The 16081-nt window shown below is 41.2% G+C and overlaps 1 protein-coding gene across 1 annotated transcript; it reads left to right on the forward strand.

Annotated features, from left to right (window-relative positions):
- Positions 1-2877: 2877 nt before the first annotated feature.
- LOC143333724 (immunoglobulin lambda-1 light chain-like) lies at positions 2878-5881 on the forward strand. Its single transcript, XM_076751955.1, has 4 exons — positions 2878-2917; positions 3003-3325; positions 4561-4597; positions 5359-5881. Exons 1-4 carry the CDS (start codon positions 2878-2880, stop codon positions 5682-5684), a joined length of 726 nt encoding a protein of 241 aa, XP_076608070.1. The 3' UTR covers positions 5685-5881.
- The last annotated feature ends 10200 nt before the right edge of the window (positions 5882-16081 follow it).

The raw sequence follows: 16081 nt of genomic DNA on the forward strand, positions 1-16081 counted from the left end.
ATGAACTTCCTGTGTCAGGTCAGGAAGTTCAACCTGCCTCAGGAGCTGCTGGTCCAGTTCCACACTGCAGTCATCCAGTCTGGACGCTGTTCATCCATCACTGTCTGGTTTGGATCGACCACCAAACAGGACAGAACAGACTGCAACAGACAGTCAGGACTGAAACATGTCCAGAGTCCTGTGTACACGTTACAGCTGACTCTGATTGTTACTCAGCACTGTTGATTGAATATATTGTCATAAACTACTGTGGGAGAAAACAATTCTGAAATCCAATGAAGTCTCATTTAGCATCTGATCTTCTTTACTTCATGTCGTTGAAATGAAACAGCACTTTAAAGAGAACATTTGTATCAATGCTGAGAATATTAGCACTGATGTAAAGGTCATCATCAGACCTGCAAAGACAACAAGAGCAACAACAAAACAAACTGGAACAAACTGATTTGTGGATATTTATTCATGACTGAAACCAGTGTTGAGTGTTGAAACTCCTCCTCCTCCTCCTCTTCTCAGTGTCTTTATAAGCTTCAGTCTCTCTTCTCCTCACACTCCAACCCTGCTCACCTCTCAGCTGGACAGTAAGGGACGTTTACAGCACACACTGACAACATGCTGGGGACCCTCTGCACTCTCATCACTGCTCTAACATGTAAGATATTCTTCTCATTACTTTTATAGCTCAGATTTTCACACACAAACCTTTCACTCATGGATTTTTCTGTGTTTGTTGACAGATGTTGATGCAGCGAAAATGCTGACCCAGACGCCTGCTGTCCACACAGTTTCTCCAGGACAAGAGGTTGTTCTCAACTGCAAAACTGATTCTGGAAATTATGTCCATTGGTATAAACAGGTTCCTGGTGAAGCTCCTCAGTATGTTCTGAGATTTTACCATAGTCACAGTTCACCCATCTTTGGAACAGGATTCTCCTCAGACAGATTCAACTCTAAAGCCTCATCAAACACAGATTACCAGTTCATCATTAAGAGGGCAGAGGCAGGAGACTCTGCTGTCTATTACTGTCAAACATGGGATGGCTCTGCTGATGCAGCTGTATCACAGTGATTTACACTGTGACAAAAACCTCCTCACTAACTACTTCTGCTTTCTGACCTGCTGATAGTGAAGCCATCAGCCACTGTGATCTGTGATGTTTTAAAGAGAAACACTGCTCCTGTTTCAGCTGATGATTTTTCATTGTTGTTTCTTTTTTACATTTTTTTCTTATCACTCATTATAAAATAATCAAGATTTTAGATATAATTATCAACAATAATGTTAAAAATCCTTCCTGATATAAATCCTCTGGTGCACATGTCGTGATGATGTTACACAAACACTTGTTTTAAATTGTAATCTAGTTACATTTTCCGTCTTCATTGACAGGTCCAAATGTCATCTGCTCACCAGAAGTTAAAAACACGAAAATCTCTGTCATGTGCAGTTAAATCAAAACAAAATGAAAATCTTTGATTCACCTGGCAACATGTCTATAGATTGTTTGATTCATGAAAATCTTTCACAGGAGTTTGCTCAAGATAATGAGGGAAGGACCCAAATGCAGACAGTCCAGACAGACAGGGAGAGGTCAGTGATTTATTGTGAAAATAGAGGTGCAAAAGCTCATTGAATCAGAAGACAGACAAGGGTCAAAACCAGGAAAGCAGCCTGAACAGACTTATTCAAAGGGATTAGGAAGAGAATCACAAGTCCATGGATCAGGCAGACGGTCAGGTTGGAGGTCCAGGTCCAGGTCCAGGTCCAGGTCCAGGTTCGGGTAGCAGGATACAGGTTGAGGGTCATTCTGGCTGGAAAGCAAGGAATGAAACAACATTAACAATCTGGCCAAAGACTGAGAAATGGGGGCTGGTAAGTGGAGCGACACGCTGATGAGGGAAATGCAGAACAGGTGAGCAGGTTGGTGAGGAGAGTCAGGTGACTTCCATGGAAAAACATGAGCCTGGAGGAAGTGAGATGTGACTGAAGACAGGGGCCGAGGACAGAATGAGGAAAAGGACATTGAGACAAAAGTAAAGAGAACATTAATGTGATGAGAACACAAGTGGATTTAACAGTCAAAGGACACATCTGTGAGTGTGAAGCCCCGAACCAAAGCTCAATGTTTTCCCTGCATGGATGATGAAAAATCTCACTGTTTAATATCCAATATCTTCTCAATGGATTCACCTGATTTTTCTGGCTTTAGATGTGAAAATAATTTACATGAATCCCACTTGATGAGACAAGCACTGAAGCTAACTGCTGCACAGCTGTCACAGAAACAAACAGTTAACAGATGAAGCTGATTTGACTCCATCAATGTGCTGCATCACCATGAAGCCTGAGCCCATGAAGACTGGAGACAGGTGGAATCACCTGGAGTCTACAAGATGCTGCTGGTGGAGGAAAGCCAACAGGTGGAGGATGGAACCTCTCAGTTGAATCACTGGGATCATCTTGAGGGAGATGGAGGTGACGGGGAGGTGCTGGATTGCACAAACAAAGGTGTGAAAGACAGAAACACGGTGAATTATTTAATGGACAGCATCCGAGGAGTGATTGGCTCGAGGTCCTTCAGCAGAGAGATCATTGGCCAGATGTGGTGATTGTGTATGAAATGGATGTTGAGAGTGAGGCAAAACAGAAGTGACGGAGTCGAGAGCAGAGCAGAACAGAAAAAAATGAAACCAATGTTGCAACTCCTCCTCCTCCTCCTCCTCCTCCTCCTCCTCCTCCCCCTCCTCCTCCTCCTCCTCCTCCTCTTCTCCTCTCCTCAGTGTCTTTATAAGCTTCAGTCTCTCTTCTCCTCACACTCCAACCCTGCTCACCTCTCAGCTGGACAGTAAGGGACGTTTACAGCACACACTGACAACATGCTGGGGACCCTCTGCACTCTCATCACTGCTCTAACATGTAAGATATTCTTCTCATTGCTTTCATAGCTCAGATTTTCACACACAAACCTTTCACTCATGGATTTTTCTGTGTTTGTTGACAGATGTTGATGCAGTGATCGTGCTGACTCAGACGCCTGCTGTCCACACAGTTTCTCCAGGACAAGAGGTTGTTCTCAACTGCAACATTCAGAGATATGATAATGTTTATGTCAGTTGGTATAAACAGGTTCCTGGTGAAGCTCCTCAGTTTGTTCTGGGTTTTTACTACGGGAGCAGTTCACTCATCTTTGGAACAGGATTCTCCTCAGACAGATTCAACTCTAAAGCCTCATCAAACACAGATTACCAGTTCATCATTAAGAGGGCAGAGGCAGGAGACTCTGCTGTCTATTACTGTCAAACATGGGACGACTCTGCTAAAGAGAGGGTATCACAGTGATTTACACTGTGACAAAAACCTCCTCACTAACTACTTCTGCTTTCTGACTCTCTGACACATGAACTAATGCTCTCTATAACTACCCGACATGAGACTTTAAAAATAACTTAAAATCCAGTTTCATCAATCTAATCTTGACCAATTTCATGTCAAAGTTTCTTCCAAATCTCTCTCAACACTGAAATTGAAGAAATAATTAGATTCAGCATTTGCTGTTTTCTGCTTTTCATTTAATTATTTTCATTTGCACAAGACAGAAAAAACACCAACGACTGATAAACAAAGATAAACAAAGAATTTCATTCTTTCTGTTGGGGATAAATATATGTGGTAAATATCTGTATTGATCAGTCAGTGGAAATGATGAATCACTTCTGTTTGTGGTCTCAGAGAATCCGTCTGTGAAACAAGATTAAATCCAATGGATTTGAATCAGCTCCATCTGTGTGATTGGTGCTGTCAGCACTTTTTATGCAGCATTTCACCTCCCAAACATCAAATCAGTCTCCATCAGTTCATGTTGTTGGAGTTTTATAACAGTCTGTTCATCAGAGGTCTAACAGGGAGTTTGACCTCTCTGACATTGAATTGACCTCAAACATCAGAAATGTCACCATGTGTCAAAACATCTTTCACTTTTCTACACATTGAGTTTTAATGAGGTCATAAGAAGAACATATTGAGTATATTTGCACAGACAGCAGTGGGTCTGTGGGTCTCCAACAATGTCAACCAAACACAGGGTGAACACTGTTACAGGACAAAATCCACAGCCTGATGAGTTCAGTACAGCAGGAGCCATTTTTGTGAGTAATTATGTCTCTGACATTATATCAACTGCTTTGGTTGAATTTGATCGTCTGAAGACGACTTTTGGCTGCAGCAAGTTAAACAGAAAATGACTGTTATCCCATCCCTGCAGTCAATAACATCCAACCAGGTTCAGCTGCATTGTCTGAATGATTTTCCTCATTAACATTGGACTGAATTGACTGATGATATCTGGACTTTTAACATGTCCAGCACGAAAACAAAAGGATGCAGCAGAAGACTGAGAATCAGTCCTCAAGTCCAGCAGTGTTTGTGAACAGAAGCAGACTGATGAAGTGAACGAGATGTTGACAGTGAAAGTTGGTCTCAACAGGATGTTTCAGTTCCACTCCCCTCATCAGTGAGAGTCAGGAGGTTTTTGTACGGCCATGTGTACAAACTGAATCACTGTGGTATTCGGACAAGGCACCAAGCTGACTGTGACAAGTAAGTACTTTTTAACTGATCGCAAAACAAGACAGATTCTCTGTTTCTGAGTCAAATTCGGTGAAAATCATATCAGGCTGACTGTTTAGAAAGTCAAACATGTTGTTGAGTGAATTTCACTTTGACTTCTTTTCATCTGCTTTGATGCCAGACTGTGTCTTTGAGGACAAAGTAAAGATCTGCTAATGATCAAAATGTGTTAAATGATATCTACAAATACTCTGAAGTGTTTTGATGGCTGAGCAATTTTAACATTTGGACAAAATGTACAAAATTTGATGATTTCTTTTCAAGACTGATGACACTTTTGTATCATTGTAAAACCAAATGCTAAATAATCTGTCAAATGTAATTTATTCTGTCATATCAACACCAAATTATTGAGTTTATTAATGTTTACTGACTAATCTTCTACAGTTTAGGGAATTTTTCACAGTTTTTTATATTAGTGAATATAGTTTTTTTCACATGTTATTTGTGAGACACAGAAAGTGACTTCATGAATTTTTTCAACATAAAAATGATCCTGAATGAATCCAAATGTTTCTAAGTTTGTAACTGATAGACTTTGTTTGAAACAGGAAGAGTGCTCATATTTTAGGTGATGATTTCAAAATGTTTTCACTCATTTAAAATGCTTCACTTCTTCACTGTGTTTGTCGTATCGTTGAAGAAAACAGTGAAATAATCTGCTGCTGTCGTGCTTTGTATCAGTGATTCCATTTGGGGTTATTTGATGAATGTCCTTGGTGTGTTTTCAGGCTCCAGCCTCCCTCCTCCTGTCCTCACAGTCTTCCCTCCGTCCCGTGCTGAGCTCCAGTCCAACAAAGCCACTCTGGTCTGTCTGTCCAGTCAGTCTGTGCCTTTTGCAGATGTGAGCTGGTTGTCTGGTGGGAGTCCAGTGAGCAGCGGGATCTCCACCAGCACCGCTGTTCAGCAAGCGGACCGGACTTTCCGAATCAGCAGCTCTCTGGCCATCCAGACGTCAGACTGGAACATGGATAAGGTTTACACGTGTAAAGTGTCTCTGGGCTCCCAGACTTCAGAGAAAAACATCGACACGTCGCACTGTCCCACTGAAGAATAGCAGAGGAGCAGAATGAGCATTTCAAAGCTGCTTCTTTACTGTTTGTGCTGTTTGCTCATGACGAGGTTGACGTGTTAGAAAAGATGTGTCTGCATGCTTGTAATAAATGTTGTGACAGTGAGGTGGAGGTGTTGTATCAGCTTTGCAACTGCTGCGTTTGTCCAGACTCATTCAATAAAAAGTAAACATACAACAAACTGTGGACGACAAATGTGTTTGTATTTATTTGTTTTCTTGAAAACATCATTTGAAACAATAACGTTCACCAAAATGTTGTAACTGTCAGTAGATTTTATTTTTCTCCTCATGTTCATCTCACATCTCATGAATCCAGGACACAGAGATAACAGACATATTTCTGTCTGATTATTTCTTCAGTGTGTTTCTTCAGAAAGCTACATTGTTATTAGGAGCTAATTTGCAATAAAAGCTCAACAGAGAGATTAAAATCACCTTTTTTGGTTTCAGTCACTTACAGTTGTTAAGACGTAGGAAAAACCGGATGAAATGAGCAAATGAAACTGAACGTTTATCCTCCGTCAGTGAAGCATCACCTCTCTGCTCCTCCCTCTCTTCCTTCCCAGGATGCACCTGCAGGCCTCCTCTGCTTATTTATAGCTGCATGTAAATGAAGAGTTCAAGTGTCAGCTCTCTGTGAAATCAGAGGGAACTCAGTTCAATCCCTTTTATTTAGAAGTGAGCAAAGAAACAAATCCATGACAATAAAAGTGCAGGAAGTCTTGTTCAAATCATCATGTTGTCATATTTTGGGGTCGGGGGGAGACATTGTCTACAGAGACAATAATGGAGACAGAAAAGACTTTTCCCTTCACAGAAGATAAGAGAGCAAGAAATGTGCCAAAGCATGCAGATTGAAGCAAAGCTCCTCCTCCTGTCAGTCACTCTCAGTTTCAGTGTTGTCTTAAATTGCTCCTCCAGCACCTCCTCTCCTCATCCTCCAAACCCTCTAATCTGTCAGCAGGAAGCTCACTTTCCAAGTTCCAAGGCCATTCTCAGCACACACTGACAACATGCTGGGGACCCTCTGCACTCTCATCACTGCTCTAACATGTAAGGAGGCTGACTTACTGCAGCTTTGAGCTCATGTTGGATTCATCAGTCTGTGTGTTTCTCTTGACTTCATGTCATCTTCTTGTTTCCAGGTGTGAGTGGTGTGACGGTGGTGACACAGAAGCCTCCTGTTGTGACGCTGAGGACAGGAGAGACAGCCACCATGGACTGTAACTCGGCAATAGATGGACCACGCTGGTATAAACAGATTCCAGGAGGAGTTCCTCAGTATGTACTTAGGTTTCATCACAGCTTTAGCTCTCCTTTTTATGGCTCTGGTTTCTCGTCTCCAAAGTTCACATCTACTCATCAGTCACAATCAGATTATCGTTTGATCATCAACAATGTGGAGGAGGGAGACTCAGCAGTCTATTACTGTCACACATGGGACGACTCTGCTAAGCAGCACGTATCACAGTGATTTACACTGTGACAAAAACCTCCTCACTAAATACTTCTGCTTTCTGACTCTCTCACACATGTCCACTGATAATAGAGCCACAAACAGGCTCAATGTAACATCCCGCCATGTACAATCATTTGTTTTAAAAAATGTAAATTATTTTGTTTTCTTTGCCCAAGAATTGATGAAAGTTCATATTTATATGTATATACACATAATTTGCAGTCTTTCTTTTACAATAATAATATTAATAATAATAAACTTATTGAACGCATGAACCAGTAAAAACATTCCACCTTCATCCAGAATAAATAAGGTTCTTTTTCTTTTTTTCTCTCGCTGCACATCAGGATTCACACCTGTTGCTGTGTTCATATTTTCTTTATTCACTAAGTGTTCTGGGGGTCTGGTGGACCAGCAACATTGTGGTTTTAAAAGATTGTTTTGTTTGTTCTATTTACATATAGTTAAATGTTTATATCGACCTTTGTTCAGCTTTGTTCTGAGCTTTATGTCTATTTCTGTGTACGTACATTGAGAGCAACAGAAAACCAAATTCCTTGAGTGTTTAAACATGATTGTTACTGAACACTGTTTACTGCTCATACTGTCATAAACAACTGTGAGAAACCATCAATCTGAAATCAAGCAACATCATATTTGTAATGTGATCATATATTTTTGGTCATTAGACTCAAACAGCACCTTAAAAAGTATTTACACCACCCCTGAGAATATTAACAATGATGTAAACTCCTCCTCCTCCTCTTCTCCTCTCCTCAGTGTCTTTAATATCACCTTTTTTTGGATTTATTTGCTTGCAGTCATTGAGACGTTAGACAAATCAAATGAAATGAGCAAATGAAACTGAACGTTTATCCTCCGTCAGTGAAGCATCACCTCTCTGCTTCTCCCTCTCTTCCTTCCCAGGATGCACCTGCAGGCCTCCTCTGCTTATTTATAGCTGCATGTAAATGAAGAGGTCAAGTGTCAGCTCTCTGTGAAATCAGAGGGAACTCAGTTCAATCCCTTTTATTAAGAAGTGAGCAAAGACACAAATCTATGACAATAAAAGTGCAGGAAGTCTTGTTCAAATCATCATGTTGTCATATTTTGGGGTCGGGGGGAGACATTGTCCACAGAGACAATAATGGAGACAGAAAAGACTTTTCCCTTCACAGAAGATAAGAGAGCAAGAAATGTGCCAAAGCATGCAGATTGAAGCAAAGCTCCTCCTCCTGTCAGTCACTCTCAGTTTCAGTGTTGTCTTAAATTGCTCCTCCAGCACCTCCTCTCCTCATCCTCCAAACCCTCTAATCTGTCAGCAGGAAGCTCACTTTCCAAGTTCCAAGGCCATTCTCAGCACACACTGACAACATGCTGGGGACCCTCTGCACTCTCATCACTGCTCTAACATGTAAGAAGGCTGACTTACTGCAGCTTTGAGCTCATGTTGGATTCATCAGTCTGTGTGTTTCTCTTGACTTCATGTCATCTTCTTGTTTCCAGGTGTGAGTGGTGTGACGGTGGTGACACAGAAGCCTCCTGTTGTGGCGCTGAGGACAGGAGAGACAGCCACCATGGACTGTAACTCGGCAATAGATGGACCACGCTGGTATAAACAGATTCCAGGAGGAGTTCCTCAGTTTATACTTAATTTTTTTCACAGCTTTAGCTCTCCTTTCTATGGCTCTGGTTTCTTGTCTCCAAAGTTCACAATTACTCATCAGTCACAATCAGATTATCGTTTGATCATCAACAATGTGGAGGAGGGAGACTCAGCAGTCTATTACTGTGCTACATGGGACAGCTCTGCTAAGGAGTACGTATCACAGTGATTTACACTGTGACAAAAACCTCCTCATGAACTACTTCCGCTTTTTGAGTCTCTCACAGGTCTTGACTGACAGTCAGCAAACAGCCAATGCTTCTATAACTTCCCCACAGAAATATTAATATGATATTGTCAAAGTTGTCCACCCTTTTCTTGGAGTCTCACATTAATTAAGAACTATCTAGTGTTAATTTGCTTAAAAAATAAACAATATTGATATGTTCAACGACAGGTCATGATTCATTACACTGTTTCAAAACTCAGTGTTTACAGAAATAAAATACTATTTTACCTTTGTAATTATATAAAAAAAGATTTCAATAATGGAAATTTGCAAAATGTTCTGGTTTCTTGATTTAAATTCTTAAAATGTAATAAATCCTATTTTACAGAAATCCTCTGGTGCACATGTGGTGATGACTATGATACTGACACTTAGATTAAATTGGAGACCCCAACACTGCCCTCTGTCACTATAATCAACAACACGTGTCTGATATGAAACGTTCAAGTTTCTGGGATCCACAATCTCCCAGAACCCAAAGTGGACGTCCAACATCACCATAATTAGTAAAAAGGCCCAGCAGAGGATGAACTACAAAGACCTGCAATGACAACAGGAACAACAAAAAAACAAATTGGAACAAACTGATTTGTGGATAATAAGTGAACAGTCATTTATTCATGACTAAAACCAGTGTTAAGTGTTGAAACTCCTCCTCCTCTTCTCCCGTCTCCTTGACTCAAACAGCACCTTATAAAGAACATTTGTGCCACCTCTGAGAATATGAACACAGATGTAAACTCCTCCTCCTCCTCTTCTCCTCTCCTCAGTGTCTTTATAAGCTTCAGTCTCTCTTCTCCTCACACTCCAACCCTGCTCACCTCTCAGCTGGACAGTAAGGGACGTTTACAGCACACACTGACAACATGCTGGGGACCCTCTGCACTCTCATCACTGCTCTAACATGTAAGATATTCTTCTCATTGCTTTTATAGCTCAGATTTTCACACACAAACCTTTCACTCATGGATTTTTCTGTGTTTGTTGACAGATGTTGATGCAGCGAAAGTGGTGACCCAGACGCCTGCTGTCCACACAGTTTCTCCAGGACAAGAGGTTGTTCTCAACTGCAACATTCAGAGAGATGATAACCAATATGTCAGTTGGTATAAACAGGTTCCTGGTGAAGCTCCTCAGTATGTTCTGAAATTTTACCATAGTTACAGTTCACCCAGCTTTGGAACAGGATTCTCCTCAGACAGATTCAACTCGAAAGCCTCATCAGACACAGATTACCAGTTCATCATTAAGAGGGCAGAGGCAGGAGACTCTGCTGTCTATTACTGTCTAACATGGGACAACTCTGCTAAAGAATACGTATCACAGTGATTCACACTGTGACAAAAACCTCCTCACTAACTACTTCTGCTTTCTGACTCTCTGTCCACTGATAATAGAGCCACCAAACAAGCTCAGTGTAACATCCCACCATGTACAAATCATTCATTTTCAAACATTTACATGCTCTTATTTTTTTTCTTCCACAAGAATTGATCAATGCACAATTTTATGAGTATTTTGAAATCATTCTCTTACAATGAAATACAAAACAAAAAATGTATTAAAGTAATGCACCATTAAAAACACTCCACCATCATTAATAATTAAAGCAACACTCAGACAAAGACTGGTAATGGTTCAACACAGTTTTTGTCGGAATTGGGAAAGGTGAGATGGATTGATGGTGAGTCAAGCTGGAGTTTACGGTGGAGTGTGTCAGGTGAGTGAATGGCTGGCAGACAGTGGACAGAGCAGAGCTGAACGGCAGAGCAGGGAGAAGCACAGCAGGCACAGAGAGCTGAGCTGTTGGCTGGAGAGTGGACTGGTGAGATGCTGAGCAGGACAGACAGACGGAAATCACAGAGAATGAGTGAACCTGAACACAGGTTAACACAGGATTAATCACAGATACAAACAACACGAGCAATCACAGAACTAGAGCTCGACTCGGCCGCAGCTTTAGCAAACTGAAGGATCTGGAGACGAGTGGCTGAAGAACCAGGGTTGATGTTGTGCAGGGTTGATGAGTTGACGGGCTGCAGGTGAGCGGCTTGGAGCAGGTGTGTCTGCTGAACAGCAATCAGGAAGTGAGGAGCAGAGGAGAGCTCCGACCACAACACATCCACAGACAAACACACAGAGAAACAAAGAGGGGAGCACAGGAGACACGAGGTCAGGGAGAAAACACAGGAAACACCAGGAATAACTGAACTTCATGAGTTCACAAAAATATGGATTTTAAACTGTTTGTAATTTTCATGAAAAACACATTTGGATGTTGTGACATTTATACGCAAACTGTTGAACCTGCATTTACAAAGTGGACACAACATGTTCCCACTTCTGTCCTCTGGTGGGCGCTACAGAGCTCTGTACACCAAAACAACCAGACACAAGAACAGTTTCTCCCCACAGACCATCACTGATGAAGAGTCAAATCAGTCACATGGTGTCAGAAACAATCACTGTGCAATAACCCTGAAACACTAAACATCCACAGAACCTGAATTGAAGGATTTCAGAGTTTCAACAGACATTTTTTTAACAAAAATATATCAAATACAAATGTGAGCATGCTGCATATACATGTGTCCATGCATATTGTCACTTCATGGTTATAAAGCAACCTGTTACATTAATCACTCAATACTTATTCCAGCACTATTTCTACTCCAGACATTGTTTTATGTTTATTATTTTTCAAACAGCATCTTAAAAAGAACATTTGCGAGAATATTAACACTGATGTAAACTCCTCCTCCTCCTCCTCCTCCTCCTCCTCCTCCTCTTCTCCTCTCCTCAGTGTCTTTATAAGCTTCAGTCTCTCTTCTCCTCACACTCCAACCCTGCTCACCTCTCAGCTGGACAGTAAGGGACGTTTACAGCACACACTGACAACATGCTGGGGACCCTCTGCACTCTCATCACTGCTCTAACATGTAAGATATTCTTCTCATTGCTTTCATAGCTCAGATTTTCACACACAAACCTTTCACTCATGGATTTTTCTGTGTTTGTTGACAGATGTTGATGCAGCCAAAGTGCTGACCCAGACGCCTGCTGTCCACACAGTTTCTCCAGGACAAGAGGTTGTTCTCAGCTGCAACATTCAGAGATATGATGGCAAATATGTCTACTGGTATAAACAGGTTCCTGATGAAGCTCCTCAGTATGTACTGAGATTTCTCTATTCTAGCAGTTCACTCTACTTTGGAACAGGATTCTCCTCAGACCGATTCAACTCTAAAGCCTCATCAAACACAGATTACCAGTTCATCATTAAGAGGGCAGAGGCAGGAGACTCTGCTGTCTATCACTGTCTAACATGGGACAACTCCGCTCAAGAATGGGTATCACAGTGATTTACACTGTGACAAAAACCTCCTCACTAACTACTTCTGCTTTCTGAGTCTCTGACACATGAACTAATGCTCTCTATAACTACCCTACATGAGACTTTAAGAAACTACAAACCAGTTTCATCAATCTGATCTTGAGAAACAAATGTCACATAAAAGTTTCTTCCAAATCTCTCTCAACACTGAACTTAACAAAATAACTAGAATCCGCATTTGTTGTTTTCTGTTTTTTATTTTATTCTTTTAATTGGAAAAGACAAAAAAAAACAACAACGACTGATAAACAAAGACAAACAGAGAATTTCACTCTTACTGTTGCGGATAAATATATGTGGTAAATATCTGTATTGATCAGTCAGTGGAAATGATGAATCACTTCTGTTTGTGGTCTCAGAGACTCCGTCTGTGAAACAAGATTAAATCCAATGGATTTGAATCAGCTCCATCTGTGTGATTGGTGCTGTCAGCACTTTTTATGCAGTATGCACCTGCAGGCCTCCTCTGCTTATTTATAGCTGCATGTAAATGAAGAGGTCAAGTGTCAGCTCTCTGTGAAATCAGAGGGAACTCAATTCAATCCCTTTATTAAGAAGTGAGCAAAGAAACAAATCTATGACAATAAAAGTGCAGGAAGTCTTTTTCAAATCATCATGTTGTCATATTTTGGGGTCTTCAGAGACAATAATGGAGACAGAAAAGACTTTTCCCTTCACAGAAGATAAGAGAGCAAGAAATGTGCCAAAGCATGCAGATTGAAGCAAAGCTCCTCCTCCTGTCAGTCACTCTCAGTTTCAGTGTTGTCTTAAATTGCTCCTCCAGCACCTCCTCTCCTCATCCTCCAAACCCTCTAATCTGTCAGCAGGAAGCTCACTTTCCAAGTTCCAAGGCCATTCTCAGCACACACTGACAACATGCTGGGGACCCTCTGCACTCTCATCACTGCTCTAACATGTAAGGAGGCTGACTTACTGCAGCTTTGAGCTCATGTTGGATTCATCAGTCTGTGTGTTTCTCTCGACTTCATGTAATCTTGTTGTTTCCAGGTGTGAGTGGTGTGACGGTGGTGACACAGAAGCCTCCTGTTGTGACGATGAGGACAGGAGAGACAGCCACCATGGACTGTAACCTGGGCACTGTGACTGACAGTGGAGCTCACTGGTACAAACAGATTCCAGGAGGAGCTCCTCAGCTTGTCTTGCATTTTTATTACAGCTGGTGGTACCCCGGCTATGGCTCTGGTTTCTCGTCTCCAAAGTTCACATCTACTCATCAGTCAAAATCAGATTATCGTTTGATCATCAACAATGTGGAGGAGGGAGACTCAGCAGTCTATTACTGTGCTACATGGGACACCTCTGCAGCTGCAGCTGTATCACAGTGATTTACACTGTGACAAAAACCTCCTCACTAAATACTTCTGCTTTCTGAGTCTCTGACACATGTCCACTGATAATAGAGCCACAAACAGGCTCAATGTAACATCCCACCATGTCCAGTCATTTGTTTTCAAAAATGTAAATAATTTAGTTTTCTTTGTCCAAGAATTGACAATAGTACATATTGATTAGTATGTTGCGTTCATTCATTTATGATAATAATACTATTCATAATAAAGTCATGGAAGAAGTGAAACAGTAAAAACATTCCACCGTCATTCAGAATAAATAAGGTTCTTTTTCTTTCTTTTTCTCTTTGCACATCAGGATTCACACCTGTTGCTGTGTTCATATTTTCTTTATTCACCAAATGTTCTGGGGGTCTGGTGGACCAGCAACATTGTGGTTTTAAAAGATCGTTTTGTTTGTTCTATTTACATATAGTTAAATGTTTATGTTGACCTTTGTTCAGCGTTGTTCTGAGCTTTATGTCTATTTCTGTGTACGTACACAGAAATAGACATTGAGAGCAACAGAAAACCAAATTCATTGAGTGTTTAAACATGATTGTTACTGAACACTGTTTACTGCTCATACTGTAATAAACAAATGTGAGAAACCATCAATCTGAAATCCAGCAACATCACATTTATAATGCCATCATATATTTTTGGTCTTTAGACTCAAACATCACCTTAAAAAGTATTTACACCACCTCTGAGAATATTAACACTGATGTAAACTCCTCCTCCTCCTCTTCTCCTCTCCTCAGTGTCTTTATAAGCTTCAGTCTCTCTTCTCCTCACACTCCAACCCTGCTCACCTCTCAGCTGGACAGTAAGGGACGTTTACAGCACACACTGACAACATGCTGGGGACCCTCTGCACTCTCATCACTGCTCTAACATGTAAGATATTCTTCTCATTGCTTTTATACTGTAGCTCAGATTTTCACACACAAACCTTTCACTCATGGATTTTTCTGTGTTTGTTGACAGATGTTGATGCAGTGATCGTGCTGACCCAGACGCCTGCTGTCCACACAGTTTCTCCAGGACAAGAGGTTGTTCTCAACTGCAACATTCAGAGAGATGATGGATATTATGTCAATTGGTATAAACAGGTTCCTGGTGCAGCTCCTCAGCATGTTCTGAGTTTTTACTATGGGAGCAGTTCACCCAGCTTTGGAACAGGATTCTCCTCAGACAGATTCAACTCGAAAGCCTCATCAAACACAGATTACCAGTTCATCATTAAGAGGGCAGAGGCAGGAGACTCTGCTGTCTATTACTGTCACACATGGGACAACTCTGCTAAAGAGAGGGTATCACAGTGATTTACACTGTGACAAAAACCTCCTCACTAACTACTTCTGCTTTCTGACTCTCTGACACATGAACTAATGCTCTCTATAACTACTCTACATGAGACTTTACCACTGAAGACAAAGAAATCATTAAATTCATCCTTGTTTTCTGCTTTTTGTTTTGCAGCTGTGTTCATTTGCACGAGACAGCACAGTGAAAAACACCAACAACTGGTGAACAGAGATTCATTCTTGACCTTGGGTCAGGAGCCAGGAGAGTGAAGGAGGAAGACCACGCCCAGACAAACAAACACCAGCGCCGAGTCCACATGGGTGTTTTTCAACAATGTAGATTTTTCATTTTGTCCACATGCAGACCGTTTTAGGTCAGCTTTTGGAAGACTCCTTCCAGGGTGAAGATGATCAGAAACTCAGTTTGCAGTGTTGACGTGTTGACGGGGAAAACCGAGCGTGCACCGTTTTCTCCTTTGTTTGTAGAAACACTGACAAACACAGACAAAATGTTGATGTGGTGCTTAAATAATGCTTTTTTCTCCTTGAAGTTGATGCAACTCAACATCAGAATTGCACCACTGGATGCAGAAAATTCCAAAGTCAACTGGACATTTCTTTACATGCAGAAATTTGATTTTGAGCAGTCATTCATTCAGTGGATCAAACATCTCTTTAACTCTCCGTCTACATCGATGATAATCAATAATCACACCTCTCAACACTTCACACTGCAGGGGCCAAAAGACAAGGATGTCCACTCTCTTGAACCTCTTGCAGCTGCCATTTGACAAACCATTTGTGCTATAGGTATGCACACAAGACATTTTCTGCAGATAACATCCCATTTTATCTAAACCCTCAATATCTTGTCAACAGTCTTTAATCTCACATCCACATCCTCTCACATCATTTCTGATGGCCTCATGAATTGTAAGCAACTAAAAATGTGGTTTTAGTTGCTTTCAGTGT

The sequence above is a fragment of the Chaetodon auriga genome, chromosome 16 (genome assembly GCF_051107435.1).
Source record: "Chaetodon auriga isolate fChaAug3 chromosome 16, fChaAug3.hap1, whole genome shotgun sequence".
NCBI lineage: Eukaryota > Metazoa > Chordata > Actinopteri > Chaetodontiformes > Chaetodontidae > Chaetodon > Chaetodon auriga.